Consider the following 21,673-nt stretch of genomic DNA (forward strand, 5'->3'; position numbering starts at 1 on the left):
GCTGCTTGTTTGTTGGACTTTCTGCCATCAGTGTTTTCTTCAGCAAGTGAAATGCTTGCCTAATTGTGTTGAGGTCAGTTGATTGATTTGGTCATTGAAGAACTTTCCACTTTTGTTTTGAAAAGCACTTGATTTGCTTTCACAGTATATTTTGTCTCATTGTCCATCTGTACTGTGAAGCATTGTCCTGGCAGTTTTGCAGAATTTGGCTGAGTCTGAGCAGATAGTATAGCCCTATATATTTCAGAATTCATCCTGCTACTACTGCCAGCAGTCATATTATCAGTAAACACTGCCTCCACCATGTTTCACAGATGATGTGATATTCATTGGAACATGATTTATTTTTTTCTCTTCTCCATTCTCTTCTCTTTCTAACATTCTGGTATATATTGATATTAGTTTCCTTTGTCCGAAGAAGATTGTTACAGGACAGGCAGTCAAATATGTCCTTTCTATACTTGAGGTTTACCAGTGGATTGGACCTTGTGGTCAACCCTCTGTTCCTTACTTTAATGAAGTCTTCTCTTGTTTGTAGTCTTTGGCAATGACAGGTCTACCTCCTGGAGAGTGTACTTGGTTTGGCTAAATGTTGTAAAGGGGTTGTCCTTCACCAAGGACAGTTCTGCAATCAAGACCTTCTGGTGTTGCTGAGTTCACCAGTGTGTACCTTTTTTTTAAGAATATACTAAATCATTGATGGAAAACCTATGGCATGCGTGTCATTGGTGATACACCAAGATGTTTTGGGTGACACGGTAGTGTTCACCAAGACCTGAGTTACCAAAGAAGCTGAACAAACAAAAACATAACAAAAATATAAGACCCTGCACCACCCAGACTTGAAATGAATTCTCACCATCGATATCAGCACATCATTTGTCATCACGGCAGCCGCACAGTTCAGATGACTTCTAACCAGTGCACCGGAAGCTCATTTTCATGGCACAAGTGTGATATCTGCAACTGCAGTCTCCAAAACGAGCACACTATCAGCATTTGTGTGAAATCTGCTTTTACATTCGTTGCTTGTGTGAAGTGCATTGAATTATTTTGCGCCAGGAGCCAGTTCAACAACTACAGAAGCTCTGAACTGCACAATGAAAAAAAATTCTGGGATAACCCTTGCTTTCTACGTATCCCGTATGTATGTGAAAATTTCACATACAGTAGACCCCCGCGAAGTCGCGGTTCAGGGTTCGTGGACTCTGTCATTCGCGGATTTTTCCTTAGAACCTATTAATTGTTAGCGAAAATCGCAAATAGCCTCCGCAATTTTTTATGTTCGCGGATTTTTCCTTAGAACTTAAGTATTAATTGTTAGCGGAAATCGCAAATATCCTCCGCAATTTTTTATGGCTTTTTTCGTGGCACTACTGTGCTATAGAGAGAACAGGAAGCAACCGCTGAGGGAAACGCGGTTTGGGATGGTGAAAGTAGCCAATCCGAGAGCGTTATTCATTTCTCCTTGCTGATGATTGACTGCTGCTCTGTGACGCGTCTCCAGGTGAGTGGGTTTACCACCGAGGTTTGAGATGGTGAAAGTAGCCAATCTGAGAGCGTTATTCATTTCTCCTTGCTGATGATTGACTGCTGCCCTGTGATGCGTCTCCAGCTGAGTGTCCTCGTGTTTTCCATTTTGTTATTGTTTTGTTATTCTTAAATGCACAAGATGTCGATGAAACGCCTTCTACCTTCTAAGGCTTCTGGCACTGAGCCTAAGCACCAGAAGAAGTTTAAAACACTCTAGGAGAAGGTTGAGCGACTGGATTTGCTCCAGGAAGTAAAAAGTTATGCTGCAGTAGCACACCTCAATGGCATTAATGAAAGCACTGTACGCTACATAAAGAAGAACAAGGGAGCGATCTGGAGTACCGTATCTGTAAGTTTCTCTGATAGGGCCAAAAAGGTAATGACCGTAAGGAATAAAAATGTTGTCAGGATGGAATCTGCCTTGGCATTGTGGATCACCGACTGCAGGAAGAAAAACATCCCCTTGGACGGTAACATCATCCGTGAGAAAGCACGGAAATTGTACCAGCAGTTCGCTACAGGAGACAATGTAGCAACTTCCCATCGCAGTGTTCCTGAAACCTATAAAGAAAAGCCAGCACAAAACCCCACAAGAAGACCCGCCCAAAGATACGACGACTCATGAAGCGCCTGAAGAAGAGGCGCCACCCGAGGAGTTTTAAATCCTATGCATTGTACTGCACAGCTACTTCATCATCAATATCATTCATCATTGGTGAGTACCCGTACATTTTACTCTATTTTAATTAAATGAAATTATTACGTATTTACTCTTCTTATAACAAAGAAAACGACAGCGCATAACAAAGAAAACGCTCTTGCATGAATTACAATACGTATAATGGTAACATCGGTATTTTTCATTCTAGCACAGCGGGAGACATAGCAGTACAGTACTGTACAGTAGACGGGTTTACCTTTACATTCTGTTTTTAGGTAATGTATTAACACTAGAATTACCAGAGCCTACGAAAAAACTCGTATATCCGGCCCACCTTAAATCGCTTCTTAAAACCTTTCTCACCTCTCCGCCAGCGTCTTTTGTCATCTAAATGTACTGATAAAGACATGCTGCCAGCAGCTGGCTATTCCATCCCCCCCAACGACTTAGAACGTAAACAGGCTTTTCCCAGCTCTTGCCTTGATTGATTACCTGGGAGTGAAGTGGAGTTTTAGAGTAGAAATAATAAGATTGTTATTTGAAACACACGCATTTCATATGTGTTGCATTTCTACAGTAATCTGTGTAAACACATTGTTAAAACAGAAACGTGTTATATATTCTAGTAACAATTGACAAAATGTAGGCATAAACTATATAATGTATGAAGCCTGAAGTCCAAATATCAAAGAAACACTTTCACAAAAGGTACAAAAAAAAGCCACCGCCAAAAAAACCCGTCTTAGTGTGAGACATTGATATGAATTAACTATTGCTGCTTCCGTGGCGTAACAGTATCAGTCGCTGACTGGGAATCAGAAGGTCATGAGTTCGATCCTGCACAACTCCCATTTGAAAAGTGTTCTTATTTTCACTATTTTAGAATAAAAAGATACATTTGATTTCAGTCTGTAACAGCTGGTGTAATTTATAATATTTGTAAAGGTTAGCTTTATTTTTTTAAAATAATATTTTAAAAGGAGCATCCCACATGAAAATATAACGATCTGATTAACTGACAGTGCATACCAATTTACAAATTTTATGTCCGTTTGAGGTTAAAAACAAAAAAAAGAAGTAACACTTTATCCCCAGCGGGGAATTGAACTCATGTTTGTGAGGCAAAGAAAAGCTACTCGGTCTGAGAAGCAAATCTTAGCGCGCTACGCCACGGAAACTGTTATATGGTGTGTGAAGCTTTTGTGGAAGTGTTTATTTGATCTTAGGAACTCGGGCTTTACACATTCTACATTTTGTAACATTTATTACTAAAATATTAAAAAGTTTCTGTTTTAGCAATGTGTTTACACAGATTACTGTAGAAACGGAACACGCATGAAATGCAAGTATTCCAAATAGCGATCTATTATTTCTATTCTAAAACTCCAGCAGTTCAGTCACTCCCAGATAATCAAACAAGCCATGAGCTGGGAAAACTTAGTGAACGTTCTGCGACGGTGGGGGATGGAATAGCCTGCTGCTCGCTGCTCCTCTTAATCGGCACATTTAGAAGACAAAAGAGAGGTGAGAACGGTTTTAAGGTGGGCCGGATCTACGAGTTTTTTCGTTGACTCTGGTAATTCTAGTGTTAAGGGAATTTTTTAGGTAATGTATTAATGTATTAAGCTGAGTTTGCAACACATTAAAGTGCTTTGGGGGCATACTGTATTTAGGGTTTAAACTATAAAAATAGCCATTTAAAAGGCATTTTTTAACCACATCCAAAAGTCGCGGTTTTTCACAATTTGTGGATGCTCCAGGAACGTAACCCCCCATGAATTTTGGGGGTGTACTGAATATACTATTTTCTTGATATTTTCACATATATGTGGGATATGTATGAGGTAAGTCCCATATATTTTTAAAAAAAAAAAAAATTTATTGTGCGGTTCAGAGCTTCCCTAAACAGCACAGCTGCAGAGGTAAAGACGTTATTAACCTCAAAGACTATTTCGGTATACTGTCTCCATGAGTCTGTAAAGGGCAGTGCTGACATTGTTTTCTCTTTGTGGTTACACTTCTGCTAAGGACAAGTAGTCTGCATTTCTAAGAATGTGCTGTTTTACATTTCTCTCAACTCTCCCTCTTAATCCCACCTAAAAGTGGTTTATTTTCTGTGCTATACTTTTGTGAGACCTTGTTCTCTGTGTTAAACATTAAAACAGACAAAAGAAATTGACTGACAGATGAAGTTAATGCTGCTTGCTTAGTATTGCTTGAAGTGCACAATGTACCTACCTTCAATTTCAGACTTATCTATTAAAACTCTACAACAAAAAATCCATTGATTGATGTCAAATCAAATGCAATGTGTTCCATATTTTTTTTTGTTCAAAGTAGGATAATTTTTTAGTGCACTATTTTAAGCCCAATTATCAGTGCACATATAATATTCTCTATTGTAGGTCACTGATTTTTCTTTTACCTTTATAATGCATAGCACCACAGATGATTGGGCTGTATTTTTTTATATAAATGAATATGTAAAGAATTGTTTCTCTTTTGTTTAGTGGGGGCGACACACTAACATAGTCACGTTAGGCTTTTTCAGAATTTTTGACACACTGAGCCCAAAAGGTTCGCCTCGCCATCATTGTACTAAATTGTTGATTTGACCACTACTATTGTTTCTGCTATATCTCTAAAGGCTTTGTTTTGTTTTCTCAGCCTAAAGATGGACAGTTTTTACTTATGTGGACAGTTCTTTGGACCTCATATTAACAGTTCACAGTGACAGCTTCCAAATGCAATTTTCCACACTTGGAATTAATTCCAGAAATTTTACCTGTTTAATAGTTAATAAAATAATGAGGGTATTGCTCCTACTTGGCTATGGAACAGTTTGTCAGTCAAAAGTGTACACTATTTGGGCCCCTGGAAATGGGAGTACAATGCATAAAAATGGCTGTCATTCCTAAATGGCTCACTCGATATTTTTAGTAAACCCCTAAATTAAAGCTGAAAGTCTACACTTCAATCACATTATGATCGCTTTATTTCAGATCCATTATGGTGGCGTACAGAGCCAAAATTATGTCGCTGTCCAAATACTAGGACAGGACTGTATTTTTCCGAATTACCAGAGCCATCGAAAAAACTCGTAAATCTGGCCCACCTTAAATCCCTTTGCATCTCTCCATCAGCCTCTTTTGTCTTCTAAATGTGTTGATAAGCCCAAGCAGCCTTTCTATACCATCCACTCACTGCCTCAGAATGGGCAAGAAGTTCTCCCAGTTCCTGCCTTGATTGATTATCTGGGAGTGAGCTACCCAGAATTGTAAGGGGAAATAATTTGATGTGTGTTTTGTGTCTACAACAATCTATGTAAACACATTGTTAAAACAGAAACGTTTTTCATGTTTTAGTAATAAATGACAAAATGTAGACATGAACTGTATAATATGTGAAGGCTGATGGCCAAATATCAAATAAACACTTTCACAAAAGGTACACAGACAATACGACAGCTTCCGTGGTGCAGCTGTTAGAACTGCCAACTTATAATACAGAGGTCATGAGTTCAAAACCGGCTCCCTGGCAAATTTACCGTTTTGAGTGGTGAGCTACTCTTATTGTTAATAATATACAATAAAAACATACATTTGATTTGTGTCTGTAAAATCCGGTGTAAATTTATAGTACTTGTAAAAGTTAACGTGTTTTTTTTTCACTTTTATTCTCTGTCACGATCACGATACAACATAGCGTGAAACTGACCTCTCTGTACTGTTCTTTCCTCTGCATATCCTGGAGTACAAAAGAAACAGCACCATGCCCCAATATGTGGAGGCTGCATGGGCAGAATCAAAAAAAAAAACAAAACGTGGTCACTGATAACAAGCGCAAAAAGGCATGTGAATGAGTATGAATAATGTTGCATCAGTGCCACAATGTTTGTACTAATGTACTATACAGGTCATAAAATGAGTTATTCCAAATATTATATATACCTATGTCTCTGTTTTTTTTGTCAGTGTGGCGTTGACATAATAGACCATAAGGTGCATACTAATTCAGCGTGAGCAGGAACACTGAATAAAAAAAATTCAAGTGACTGTGAGATACGAATAAGGAAGATTAACCAGCGTTTGTGTGTCAGCTTTTATCCCTCCAGATCAGAGAATTTCCAATTCCATTGTCTCAAAACACCACTCACATCTACAGTTATTCCCAGTTTCAGATAAAAAGTAACCGCATCAGGTCTCTTTGGGGGGGGGGGGGATGGGTGGGGGGGTGCATGATTGGGCGTGTTGTATCGTGATTGTGACTGAGAGAATAAAAGTGAAGAAAAAACTGCTAACTTTTACAAGTACTATAAATTTACACCATGTGTTACAGACACAAATCAAATGTATGTTTATATTGTATAATATTAACAATTAGAGTAGCTCACCACTCAAAATGGTAAATTTGCCCTAGTCCTTATCCTTCTGGTTAAGATTTCAAGTAATTGGACGAAACAGTGTCTTTTAAGTAATGGAGATGCATTTGTGACCAAGTACTTTATAGAGGCAGATAGGAGAATTCACTTGGGCAAAGTGCAATGCCTACATGAAGAGTTTAAAGGCAAAATAGAGGACGAATTTATCCTATATTCAGGTAACTTTATAAAAGAGTTACATACAGTGCCCTCCAAATTATTTTATCCCTCTGCTTCACAGTTTAAAATTTCAAATCCAACAATTCAGATGTGATTACAGTGCACAATACAGACTTTAATCTAAGGGTATTTGCATACGTTTCAGTCACACCATGTAGAAATGACAACACATTTTCTAAGAGGTCCTCCCTATTTCAAGGCTCCATAATGTTTGGGATGTGGCAATGGTAGACATAATAAAGATGTCATATTTAGTACTTTGTTGCACATCCCTTGCATGCAATGATTGCTTGAAGTCTGCGATTCATAGATAACAAAAACAATTTCTTTAATGTATAGCCCAAAATCACATAAGGACTGCCTCAATGGGTTTTACCAGGCCCTGTTGCTGAGACCATATATAAAATATGTTGTCATTTCTACATGGTGTGACTGAAATGTATGCAACTGACACATGCCAGGTGCACACATAGAGCAGGGTTCAAATTTAACTCTTACACTCCTCCCTTTGAACCGAAACGGTTCACTTTTCTTACATATCATCAATATCAGTAATATGAAAAAGAAAAGCTTCAGAATCATTAAGATCATTCAGAGAAGGGGCAGTTGGATTTGTAGGGGAGACTCGAAGGACCATATTATTTATCATAGTGTTGGACATCATTGTTAACAACACATTACTAAGGATAGGGAGACAGCAATTTGTTCTTAAATGTAGTACAGTTCTGTTCATCATTAAGTATTGTCAGTCCAGGTGGGAAGTTTAATCGCCAGGGCCAGTTCTCCCTTCGCGCCATGCACCGGGTCGAGTTTGGACCACGGTCACAGCATACAAGTCCATAGGATGATGCATATCATGCACACAATGATTACTGCCTTTATCTTCATGTTAACCTTCCCAAACAGATCTTCTTACAGTGGGACTGGTGAATCCAGGAATATAGGAGTGTAACCTTTCCCTCCCACAAGTCCTGCATTTAACGCTGAGAATTAACGAACTTGATAACATACAGTATAATATTGGGATATTTACCGGAGAGCATAACAGAAGGACTTGGGAATTCAGCCACAGATGAAAAATCAACAGTCTCCGAAATACCCCGACTTGAAATGTACATTGGAGCCCTAAAGGGGAGTCTTGTTTTATTCTTTAGCTTGCCCTTTACCTAATCTAACATGCACAACCCATTGTCCACATACCTGAATCCTTCCACTATATCTAAGTAACTCTTTACCCCAGGAGACGTGCAAAACTAGACCGGGCAGACTTGTCATATAAATGAAGAGAGGAGCAAATCTGGAAAGGGCAGAGTCTCATTTTGTAGGATGTAAAAAAAAAAAAAAAAGTGTCCAGCATAATGCATTGGTTGGAAAAGGAGATCAGGTCCACAGCTAAGACAATCGGCGACAAATATAAAAGAATATTAAGGCAGGGTCACTGGATAAGGAGGGATAAGGAATAAAGCACGTTGTGAATGGGGAAGACATTTGAGACAGGCACTGTCTATTTGAAGACATTGGCAATAATCATAAACGACACATTTCTTTCCACTGGCAGCAGTTCATTTTCGTTGTATACTGTAGTGGTCCCAAAGCGGGACTAGTCCAGACGCCTGTGATCAGTTCTAAGTCCGTGTCTCTCCCCCAAAAGCTTTGTAAGGCCTCCTCCACGAACTCAGTTACAGCTGTCATCTTGCTCCTGAACAGCAATGTGTATACAACAGCAACACTGCACATATTCACCACTGATCTTGGCTGTCAGGCCAGTCCACACATCTCCACCTAATAACTATCAGCATTAACATATCACCTTAGTATGTATAGTTCCTTTACCACACTCCTACTAACTGTCAGGCACTCGCCATTGTTTTGGTTTACATTATTTCACATTATTCTTTAAATTTCTATTCTTCCTTTATTATACTTATGACCAACAATCCTTCACTTTCTGTCTGGTCCAACTGATGATAACGGAGAAGCGTTGCAACATAGAATCAAAAAATTACAGTATACAGCCAATAATGGATACAAATCCCTACATACAAAAGTACAGTATCGCACTTTACACGAAATTTATCTGCAAAACATGGACAAAGAAATTTTCTTGGATTTCGATATGAGTCCGAAAGATCACAGTCGCATTTATAATAAACCAACATGTGACGAATTGTTAGCGATAATAGTTTAGAAAGACGGAGATATCAAAGACAGAGTAGATATTCGTGTATATCCAAAACCAAATCACGATTCAGCATTTCTGTCAAACAAATCGCCACATGCTGATCCTTTGCTCTTTCCGTTGCTTTTCCCTGATGGTGAAACAGGATGGTCGTACAATATGAAACGCACGAATTCTGAAAAACGACTAACACCCACACAATATTTCGGGTCAAAATTAGCATTACGTTCCAATGTATTTAGACCAGTTCTGTCATCTCAACGTCTATCGCAACATTACATTATTAATGTGTATCTAAAAGTCGAAGCAAATCGTCTTTTCTTTATTAAATCGAATCAAGCAAAACTTAGAACAGGACATATGCAAGGTCTCATTGATCACGTTCAAAATTCAAATATCAATAGTTCAGACAAATTCAAAATAGGTAAAGCAGTAATATTACCATCATCATATCAAGGTAGTCCAAGAGCATTGCAACAGATAATATCATGATGCAATGGCAATATCCTGAATTATCGGTCTACCAGATTTATCTATTACAATGACGTGCAATCCAGAATGGCCAGAAATCCGTAGATTCTTGAGAACAATGCCACCAGCTACATCAGCTCTGGATATTCTGACTTTCATAAGTAGATTGTTTTATCGAAAAGACTTAGTTTTATTGAAAGAACTCGAAACGGTGTTCGGTCAAATCAGAGCATACATTTACATGAACGAATTTCAAAAACCGGGTTTACCTCACATGCATTTATTGGTTACTTTGCAAAGTAAATAATTAACTGCTGATGATGTAGATCGGTTTGTCTGTGCTGAAATTCCAAATAGAGAAACCTACCCTGAATTATGGTACAAAGTCATTAAACACATGTCTCATGGACCACATTTAAAAGATTCAGTATGTTGGGACTCGTTCGTACAATCAACAGACATGACTAAGGCTGGCTTTCCTGATTATCGCCGAAGTGATAATCGTCACAAACAACACACTTATCACGGATAGAAAGATGGTAAAATTGTGATGATCGATAATTCAATGATTGTACCATATAACATGTGATTTGCTCCAACGATTTGATTGTCATATTAATGTCGAGTATTGTGCATCAGTTATGAGTATTAAGTACATCTACAAGTACATTCATAAAGGGCATGATAGAGTACGCTTAGCTTTATCCAAAGAACAGTCTCAAGACGAAGTTCACGCATATTTAGATACTCGGTACGTCAGTGCAGTGGAAAGCGGGTGGCATTTAATGGAATTTCCAATGCATGGTCGAAGTCATGCTGTTGAATTACAGTGGTGTGAAAAACTATTTGCCCCCTTCCTGATTTCTTATTCTTTTGCATGTTTGTCACACAAAATGTTTCTGATCATCAAACACATTTAACCATTAGTCACATATAACACAAGTAAACACAAAATGCAGTTTGTAAATGGTGGTTTTTATTATTTAGGGAGAAAAAAAAATCCAAACCTACATGGCCCTGTGTGAAAAAGTAATTGCCCCCTGAACCTAATAACTGGTTGGGCCACCCTTAGCAGCAATAACTGCAATCAAGCGTTTGCGATAACTTGCAATGAGTCTTTTACAGCGCTCTGGAGGAATTTTGGCCCACTCATCTTTGCAAAATTGTTGTAATTCAGCTTTATTTGAGGGTTTTCTAGCATGAACCGCCTTTTTAAGGTCATGCCATAGCATCTCAATTGGATTCAGGTCAGGACTTTGACTAGGCCACTCCAAAGTCTTCATTTTGTTTTTCTTCAGCCATTCAGAGGTGGATTTGCTGGTGTGTTTTGGGTCATTGTCCTGTTGCAGCACCCAAGATCGCTTCAGCTTGAGTTGACGAACAGATGGCCGGACATTCTCCTTCAGGATTTTTTGGTAGACAGTAGAATTCATGGTTCCATCTATCACAGCAAGCCTTCCAGGTCCTGAAGCAGCAAAACAACCCCAGACCATCACACTACCACCACCATATTTTACTGTTGGTATGATGTTCTTTTTCTGAAATGCTGTGTTCCTTTTACGCCAGATGTAACGGGACATTTGCCTTCCAAAAAGTTCAACTTTTGTCTCATCAGTCCACAAGGTATTTTCCCAAAAGTCTTGGCAATCATTGAGATGTTTCTTAGCAAAACTGAGACGAGCCCTAATGTTCTTTTTGCTTAACAGTGGTTTGCGTCTTGGAAATCTGCCATGCAGGCCGTTTTTGCCCAGTCTCTTTCTTATGGTGGAGTCGTGAACACTGACCTTAATTGAGGCAAGTGAGGCCTGCAGTTCTTTAGACGTTGTCCTGGGGTCTTTTGTGACCTCTCGGATGAGTCGTCTCTGCGCTCTTGGGGTAATTTTGGTCGGCTGGCCACTGTTCCATGTTTTTGCCATTTGTGGATAATGGCTCTCACTGTGGTTCGCTGGAGTCCCAAAGCTTTAGAAATGGCTTTATAACCTTTACCAGACTGATAGATCTCAATTACTTCTGTTCTCATTTGTTCCTGAATTTCTTTGAATCTTGGCATGATGTCTAGCTTTTGAGGTGCTTTTGGTCTACTTCTCTGTGTCAGGCAGCTCCTATTTAAGTGATTTCTTGATTGAAACAGGTGTGGCAGTAATCAGGCCTGGGGGTGGCTACGGAAATTGAACTCAGGTGTGATACACCACAGTTAGGTTATTTTTTAACAAGGGGGCAATTACTTTTTCACACAGGGCCATGTAGGTTTGGATTTTTTTTCTCCCTAAATAATAAAAACCATCATTTAAAAACTGCATTTTGTGTTTACTTGTGTTATATTTGACTAATGGTTAAATGTGTTTGATGATCAGAAACATTTTGTGTGACAAACATGCAAAAGAATAAGAAATCAGGAAGGGGGCAAATAGTTTTTCACACCACTGTATTACCGATTTCATTTACCATGTCAGAATATGACTCAATTTAAAGAGGGAGAAGAAGCAGAAGATTTAAAGGTAGCAAAAAATAGAAGTACAAAATTAATGGCTTATTTTGAACTTAATAAAACAGATGTAAATGCAAAAGCATATACGTATGCACAAATCCCTCAACATTACATATGGCAGAAACAAAAAGGAGTGTGGCATCCGAGAAATAGTAATTGCAAAAGTGTTGCTCCATTAAATATTGTATCACCAAAAGATATCGAACGGTTCCATTTAAAATTGTTACGTGAATCGAAAGGAGAAACGTCGTATAAAGATATTCTAACTACTGATGGAACTACGTACAGTACAGTTCATCTTCTCTTATAAATAATGCATGACAATGCAAGTTTAAAGGATTACACCTCACTTGATCAGTAATGTTACTTCAAAGCATGCACAAATCTGTTTTGGAATGAATTCCATAATGAGATAAAGGTGGCAATAGCACAAGCCTGTATGTCTATGTTTTACTTTTTTTTAATATAGCAAGTCAATTTCCTGCCTTTGTTCATTGAAATTCTCTTATACAAACACAAAAGCATTTAGAAGCATAACCTCTCCTGTTTTTCTTCTCGACATGTGGCAGTGTGGTGCTGTAGCATCACCACAGTGAGACATTTTTATATGCAGTTTTTGCTCAGTTTTTATAATGTATAAATGTGCTTTCCAGAGTAATTTTATCTACTTACAGTCACACTTGACTTTCTCAGGACTACCAATACTGTTAAAAAGCTAGTACCATTACATTTTTGGAACTTTTGGTTCTGAATTGGTACTGTTTTTGTGTCATCCATATTACAAACTGTTTCTAATTTGGTGTCCATTGTTTATTCAGAATGTGACTGCATGAGGAGAAGTTTTCACTGTGCTGGATAAATTATCGTGAGATCTCTGTCCAGTTGGCATGTTTGCAACCTGGCATATGAGGTAAGTTGTATGAAGTAGCTTTTTCAGTTATGGGAGCATTTAGCCTTGTTAAAAAAAAAAAAAAAAAAAAAATGTTTGATGTAAATGTTATGTTGCTTACCCCTAATTCAGTCCAGAAGTGAATAGCTTTTGTGTAGCTTTGTCACTTATAGTTCAACAGAAACACCTCAGAGATATGTCTTAGTCATAACTAATTAAACATTTGGGGGTTTTGTTGTGTGTTATGTATATATGTGAGAAAATGAATTCCCATTTTTAAAACAAAAATATTTCAAAGTTCAAGAGCCACTTGTCTTTAATTATGAATCTTGGCTATGTTTCTGTCATATTTTGTAATACATACATTTTTTTGTAGGTGTATTTATGTATTTATTTAAGTCATTACTTTTGTTTCTTTCACTTGTAACTCAGCAAAAGATTTGTAGTTGAACAAATGTAGATGTTTAATGTCAGAAAACTGTAACAAAGGTGTTTTTGTGTTTTGTGTTAAAGAGGCCTAAGTCCATATGCATCTCAATATTTATTGTGCATTGTTAGCACTAGTTATATAGCCAGCTGATTTCTCTGTTAACTATAAGAACCAGTGCTGTTCTGTGCAGTCTCCGATCCTAATTAAACATATTTTATCTTACATTTTGTAGTTTTGTTTTTTTATATCTTCAAGGCTCACTGTGTTTTAAAGAAATTAGGTCAGAATTCATACTGCAATGGTGCAAATCCTGTTGTGCCAGATAGAAGATGTCTGATTCAGGTCCCCCATTTTACCAGTACAAGCAACAGGTAAATATATAAATTCTATCATTAGCTTACAAAGGTAATATGTGGTCATATTAAAATAAGTAATGTATCAGTATTACAACCTATTAGCAAGTTAAACATAGGCCTAATAAATCTTGAATTGTTAATTTATGTAAAATGTAAATGTAAAAATCTTTTTAAAAATTTAAGCAAAAGTATTTGCTTAATCAGTAACTTATGTAATAGAAGATGAAGGGAAGCACTTAGCTAAATAATTTTCTTTTACCACATAAACAATGACAGCAACTGCATTTAATACAGTTACAATTCCTGGGGTTTATGTTGATTGTTATTTACTTAATTTATGGGTACCATAGTGACTGCCCTTTCTCTTAAAGTGTCTTACCTGTTGTAATACTTTCTGCTGGAAGATATTTTGTCATTTGAACACATATATATTCTGTTAAATCTGAATTGGAATTGACTGCTTTGACAGGTTTTAGGCAATTTTTTTCTGTATTTCATCACTAATTATATTCTGAAGCAAGCTATGAAACTGATCCCTTCACTTAGTGCTGTGCGGTATATTGCCTATACTGGTATACCGGTATTGATTTCACATAAACATGAGGATTTTTAGTTTTAACAATATGTAATGACAGTTTACAGCCATTATACTTATGCGTGAATCATGATTCTAATAATAAAATAATGGTGTTTAAGCTGCCTGACCCAGAGACGTAATACAGCTGCATTAAGTTAGATAGGCTAGCTCTTTAAATAATTTTAATAACAATAATAATCTGACTTTACTATATGTGCGCAATGCAAACTCAGCAGCTTGCAACATGTTCTGTTGGGTGTATTCTGGCAAAACAAAAATGTTACCACTGTTACGTAATGGAAGGGGAAAAATACACTCTGCTAACAGAGAAAAGAATTTGTAAATTACAGTAACTGACCAAATTAATGTATCATGTAAACTTTGCAACTAGCGCATTGATACAAAGGGTTGCAACACAAGGAACCTTTTCACACACCTCAAGAGCAGCCATACTAGTACATGCATCGAGTGTATGAAAAGACGAGCCACAGCTTCTTTGGATATGAAGCATGACACAAAAGTGAAGTGAACCTAAAGTCCATTTACAATCACTAATTTATTCGCCATCAATGCTTGTATGACAAAAAAAATTCATGAACAAAATTATGAATGCTGTAACAGAGAATATTGCTAAGGAAATCCGTCCCATTTATATGGTGTAAAAACAAAGATTCAAAAACTTTCTCAAAACACTAGACCCCCAGGTATATAATGCCAAATCACAAATACTTCACCAAAGCAGCGCTCTACAAACATATAATGAATCCAGGCAAAAAGTCCACTCAGTTAATAAATCAGTTGGTTATTTTGCATGCAGAATGAATCTGGTCAATCAACACATCTGTACCATAGGCAGCATAAACACTATATTAATAAGAACTGTCACCTAATAAACAAGTGCTTACAAGCCTCATACTTTAGGGAGTTAATAATTTGTAAGTTGAAAGCAATTAGATATTTCTTTCCAAAAACACATAGCCTCTGCACAAAATGACTAATGACTGCTGATGACTAATGCAGACAGTGAGTGTGATCTTCTACAATGGTGGAAAACCAATAAATTTACTTTGAGTGTGTTGTTGATGGTCCAAGTCTGCTCCACTCTCACTGTTGGATTGGGGAGCCTCTTGAACCCGGAACCATTGATAGTCATAAACCATGATGAGCAAATGAGGACACACACAGTGAGCAAGGAGGTTAGTGCGAACATGAAAAGTGCTTGTATTAAAACCCCGGCAAAAATGTGCAGGAGTGCTTTGTAAAAACAGATCCGCAATAAATGAATAAATAAAACCAGATGCCAAAAAGTGGAGGTTAATGTTCAAATAAATAATGCCCATTAAAATAAGGTTAAAATCCCAGGCAGAGTTCTCAGTTAAAACAGTCACAAGCCCCAATTCCTCCTCCTTAAATCTGGCCCACTAACAGGTTCAGTCACCCAGTTATCTCAGGTTCGGGGTCCTACTGCCATTCAGTCGGCATTAATATGACTCCCTGCTGAACCCCAATCATGTCTCCCTAAGCCAGTCCATCAGCATTCGTAAGGGAGATGCTGCACAACAGGGCCACTCCTACTTTCCTTTGTTGCTCTAAGGAGCCCCCCCTTTCCAGCCCCGCACATGAGTTGCAAGCTATTGCCACATCTGAAAGGGCATTTAGCACAGGTAGAAACATTGTTACTTGGCCAAGAGCATCACTCAAACCTGAGAGTGTAGATAAGTTTGTGATTTTGTCCCACAACCTGTGACAGTTCTCAGAATGCCTAGTATTAAAATCACATTATCTCAATGTCTGCATTACAAGTAGAGCCTAAAGTATCTTGTCTGTTTGAGTGAGTGGTTTTTGGTGATTTTTTTTTTTTCTTTTTGTTTTTTGTGCAGTTATGCACATTTTAAGTATTTTAATGTTAAGTAAGTTAATTATAATATCATTTAGTGAATGGTTTTATTACAGTGTCTGCAAATATATTAAGATTGTTTTAAAAGAATATAGTTTATAATACATAAGGTAAATAAAAGCAAATTCTCTTTCAGGAAAATAATGTGTAAAGTTTGCAGTACCGGTGCTTTGGAGGCACAGTATTGTTACCTTTATTAATATATTTAAATATTGATAAATGTCTTAATATTGTGATACTGTATATTGGGTAAATTTTATGATAAATAATTTTGTCAATATCTCCCAGCACCGAGTTCACTGATATAATGCTATATCTAATTAGTAACTTTTAGTTTAAATAAATTCTCAAAAAAATGTATAAATTATCAGTTTATGCATCTTTTTAAATCACTGATTTTTTTCCCCTTGAAATCAGTAAACAGAAAGACAACAGTATACAGTATATTCTGAATATAGAAACTGAGATGGCCAGATCTGAAATTTCTGACCCCAGAAACAGTCTTCAATCAGAAACAGTCTTCAGTTTATTCCTAAGGAAATTACAGCTACTTCTTTTTCATCTGAGAGAAGGAATCACTGCATCTTGTTTAGTATTCTCTCCCTAAGGATTAGCGTTGTAGACATACTCTGTTATTGTAGTTTAGTGTGTTTTGAGAATATTTGTACTTGACTTGGGTGTAACATTTTTACTCACATTTTCATGCACAAAGGTCTACTATTACCATATAATGTGTTAGACATATTCATTACTGCAAGATTAAGCCAAAAAACTAAGGAGAGTTAAAATATGCAGAATGTTTTTTTTTAATACAGGCTTCCCCTGCTTTAGGAAGATTTGAGTATAGTGAGAACCTGTGGTGATTTTCAAATGTCCACCACTGGTTGCGTACACCCAATCACATACACAGTCAATCCAAGTACATCTCACCTCAAACCACAGAATGGGGAGAGCATGGATGTTGGTGAAATGAAAACCAAGTCTCAAATACTTCCACAGCTGATATTGCTGCATTCAGGCACCGTCCTCACAGCAGCCTGTAGGATGAGAAGGGGCTGATCTGCAGGCTGCAGTTGGGTGTACTTGCGTTGTGTTACATGTGTTGCTTGCATGTCTTCTCACATTATCCTGGACATCACAGCTCCAAAACAGACCATGAACTAGCTGGAAAAGGTCATTCCTTTGAATGTAAAACTAGACGTTATAAAGTCTAGGTAAACTGCTTTGTTAAATATTATTTAATGAACGGAAGTGCCTTTTTTGGTTTGTTTTGAATATTAATGTTGTTAAACTAATTTTGTCAGATTTTATGTAATTTGCTGCTGTTTGAATAAAAATGGTGGTCATTATAATGCCTACTCTTGTCCATTTACCTATTTCTAATTGAAAAACTATTACATTATATGCAGTAATTTTTTATTCTCAGGTCAAATGTAATATTTCCACATTCCATTATGAAAAATTAAAGTTCCATTTAACTGGATGGAACTGTAGTACTGTGGTTACTGCTGCTATTTACGACTTCAGGACACTGTTTGAACCCTGGTCCATTAATGTGTCTTTGTGGAATTTGCTTTTAAGATGTGTATGAAATGGATCAGCTTGTATTTTATATGTTAAAAGTTTTCCAGTTATCCCAGGTTTATTTTTATTTTAGTTAGTATATTCCATCCAAGTGTTACTTCAAGTAATTTTTTTACAAGTAAAATTAATTATGTAATATTTTAACAGTAGCTTCATACAAAAGTAAACAGGTTATTGTCTAATATTTAAAAAAACTGTACATCTTAAATTACTGAAAAAGCAGTAGGTAGTAGTAAGTTTCAAAATGTATTTAAGATGTGGAGGAACAGTATTATCCCTGATGTCTCATAAAACATTAAATTTCTATCTTTTAGGTAAACTTAAATGAAGAAAAACTGGACCCTCAGATGTTGTCTCCACTTTCACTTAATGGAATGAATAGCACATCATCCCTGGATCCAGCTTTCCTCTACCACCGTTGGTCCGATTTCACAGATGATGTTAGCCCTAATTTAGGATTTTCTGAAGCTGGTGGACAAAGGTAAATAAAATGTGGTATCTTGACATGATCAGGTTAAATGGTAAATTTACAGATCCTGATACATTTTGTTTAGTACTGTTTGGCATCAACTATCACTTATGTAAATTAATTGGGGAAAATATTTATGTTAAAGGCAAATGAATCATTCAGTGCTTTCTGCAGTGAACTGTTTTATAAGCAAATATGGTTGATACTGAGGGACTACAATGAAGATTTCATATTGATGATAGCACACACTTGTCTGAAGTGTAATTCCAGAACAGGAGGGCTAAATTTATCGAAATAGCAGTGACTACAGACTAAGAAGACAAATAAATTGGAAAAAATCTTAGTGACAGCTAATAACGGCAATTGCCATAGTTATTAAAAAGCAGTAGGAACCACTTTACCACCATGACTAATTAGAATGCTTTTATAAGTTAATGAGTCTTCAGCCTTGATTTAAATGCTGTGATAGAAGAAGCCCCTTTAATATTTCAGGATGACTCGGTTTAATGCCCCTGCTTTATTTTCATTTATTTTGAGAATTTTAAGCAGATCTTTGTTTTTATCATAGTTTATACTCTGGTTTGTAGGCTTTACAAAAATAGTAATAAAATTAAAGGTGACTTGGCTGTTTAGGATTTTGTATTCTTAACACTAGAATTACCAGAACCTACGAAAAAACTTGTATATCCGGCCCACCTTAAATCGCTTCTTAAATCCGTTCACACCTCTCCGCCAGCATCCTTTGTCCTCTAAATGTGCTGATAAAAGACAAGCTGCCAGCAGCCGGCTATTCCATCCCCCCACCGACTTAGAACGTGAGCGAAGTTTTCCCAGCTCACGCCTTGATTGATTATGTGGGAGTGAAGTGGAGTTCTACAGTGGAAATAACAGATCATTATTCTAAAGTAATCTGTGTAAACACATTGTTAAAATAGAAACTTTTTCATATTTTAGTAATAAATGTTACAAAATGTAGTAGGCATAAACTATAGAATATATAAAGCCCGAGTTCCAAAGATCAAATAAACACTTTCACAAAAGCTTCAAGAATGATTCAACAGCTTCTGTGGCGTAGCGCGCTAAGATTTGCCTCTTACCGCAGAGCAGCTTTTCCTTGCCTCACAGACCTGAGTTCGATTCCCTGCTGGGGATGAAGTGTTATTTTTTTTTTTTTCTTTTAAACCTCAAATGGACATAAAATTTATACATTGGTATGCACTGTCAGTTACTGAGATCGTTATATTTTCATGTGGGATGCTCCTTTTCAAATATTTTTTTAACAATTGAGACTGCAATTAACAGGAACAACTGTCCTTATAACTTATTTTTAAGATCCATAACACACAGACAGACAGAGCACTGCGTAATAGAGAGACAGACAGGCAGAGAAGTCACTAGATATAGAAATAAACAGGGAAGCCACGTGTACTGAAAGAAAAAAAGAACAACATGTGCGTTGTCCCGGCTGCACTGAATAAGCGCAGGCGCTCTAACATCACCCCTCCCCCGATCTTACTTAGAGAGTCAGGGACAACGCACATGTTGTTCTTTTTTTCTTTCAGTACACGTGGCTTCCCTGTTTATTTCTATATCTAGTGACTTCTCTGCCTGTCTGTCTCTCTATTACGCAGTGCTCTGTCTGTCTGTGTGTTATGGATCTTAAAAATAAGTTATAAGGACAGTTGTTCCTGTTAATTGCAGTCTCAATTGTTAAAAAAATATTTGAAAAGGAGCATCCCACATGAAAATATAATGATCTCAGTAACTGACAGTGCATACCAATGTATAAATTTTATGTCCGTTTGAGGTTTAAAAGAAAAAAAAAAAAATAACACTTCATCCCCAGCGGGGAATCGAACTCAGGTCTGTGAGGCAAGGAAAAGCTGCTCTGCGGTAAGAGGCAAATCTTAGCGCGCTACGCCACAGAAGCTGTTGAATCATTCTTGAAGCTTTTGTGAAAGTGTTTATTTGATCTTTGGAACTCGGGCTTTATATATTCTATAGTTTATGCCTACTACATTTTGTAACATTTATTACTAAAATATGAAAAAGTTTCTATTTTAACAATGTGTTTACACAGATTACTTTAGAATAACGATCTGTTATTTCCACTGTAGAACTCCACTTCACTCCCACATAATCAATCAAGGCGTGAGCTGGGAAAACTTCGCTCACGTTCTAAGTCGGTGGGGGGATGGAATAGCCGGCTGCTGGCAGCTTGTCTTTTATCAGCACATTTAGAGGACAAAGGATGCTGGCGGAGAGGTGTGAACGGATTTAAGAAGCGATTTAAGGTGGGCCGGATATACGAGTTTTTTCGTAGGCTCTGGTAATTCTAGTGTTAAAAGGAAAAAAAAAAAAACAACTGACTTTAACTGGACTGTGAGGATAGAGAACTGGATCTGTGTGCTTTTGCATCCTACTTAAAGGGTCTATCCTAATACTGGAATCATTTGAACACAATAATAAACACAATAATCCATTCAGATTGATACAGAATTATTTTCTACTAGCCAACCCGCGCATAATTATTTATTGATGGGTGAACACTTCCTGAAAGACACAGTTGTCCACATGGGGTGGGTTTGAGAATACGACTGTGAGTGAATGAAAAGATGGAACTCTGTAGAGAGCAACATACAATTGTCCGTGACTGAAAACGGCATACGCATGACAGAGTCCCGCCCGCCAACTCTAACCCTCCTCCCGCGTCATGCTCATGTGCCCGCACGCAACACCTTACCATACACCGTCTCAGCTACAGTCCACATGCACCTCTGAGCCACGTTGACTTTTGATTGTTCTTATCTGCTACAGTCCACATGCACCTCTGAGCTACGTTGACTTTTCATTGTTCTTTTCGGTTCCGGCTGCTTTTAGCGTATCCCATGGTTTCTGTCTTGCGTGTCATGGTCGGCTGCTTAGTGAATTATACAGGGAAATCCGGGGAATAAGGACAGTTTGTGAGGTAGCAGCTGCGATAGTTTTACACTCCAGTACATTGCGGTGAATGCTGGTAACAGTCAGGCGGGCGGGCGGGCAAGCCAACAAAAACACTATGCTCTTAGTATGGTATGAATCAGGTTTTTGTAGACAAAGGTTTTCCCCGTTCCTGCAGAACCATCTAAGAAGAAGCATTTTGTCGCGGATGGGAATCGCTGTATGTAGCATGTAAAGTAGTTTGTGAGGGTGGACGCGGTCATGTGTATCCCATGATGCGGGAGGCGGGTTAGAGTTGGTGGGCGGGGCTCTGTCGTGCGTATCCCATGGTCTTAGAGTTGGTGGGCGTGGCTCCGTCGTGCGTATCCCTTGGTCTCTGTCTTGCGTGCCATGGTTGGCTGCTTAGTGAATTGTTTGTGGGCGGCGATCTGTCTTGCATCTTGCCTGCCATGGTCAGCTGCCTTAGTGAATTATATATATAGATAATCCTGTGTACTAAGAAACTGTTCATTTTGAAGTATATCTATGCTGGAGCAAGCAAGCCCTATTGTGGAAATGTGACAAATCAAGGTTAAATCTAAATCAGAATTAGAGTTCAC

At 37.6% G+C, this 21,673-nt stretch overlaps 1 protein-coding gene across 1 annotated transcript in view; it reads left to right on the top strand.

Annotated features, from left to right (window-relative positions):
• The window catches only part of LOC114653530 (uncharacterized), a 146,461-nt gene that overhangs the window by 44,328 nt on the left and 80,460 nt on the right, over positions 1–21,673 (top strand). Inside the window, exons 2-4 of the mRNA XM_028803899.2 lie at positions 12,751–12,842; positions 13,507–13,622; positions 17,980–18,146. Of these exons, the coding sequence (XP_028659732.1) occupies positions 13,581–13,622; positions 17,980–18,146 (209 nt within the window). The 5' untranslated portion in view covers positions 12,751–12,842; positions 13,507–13,580. The remainder of the gene's footprint in view (positions 1–12,750; positions 12,843–13,506; positions 13,623–17,979; positions 18,147–21,673) is intronic.

The sequence above is a fragment of the Erpetoichthys calabaricus genome, chromosome 6 (assembly GCF_900747795.2).
Source record: "Erpetoichthys calabaricus chromosome 6, fErpCal1.3, whole genome shotgun sequence".
Lineage (NCBI taxonomy): Eukaryota > Metazoa > Chordata > Cladistia > Polypteriformes > Polypteridae > Erpetoichthys > Erpetoichthys calabaricus.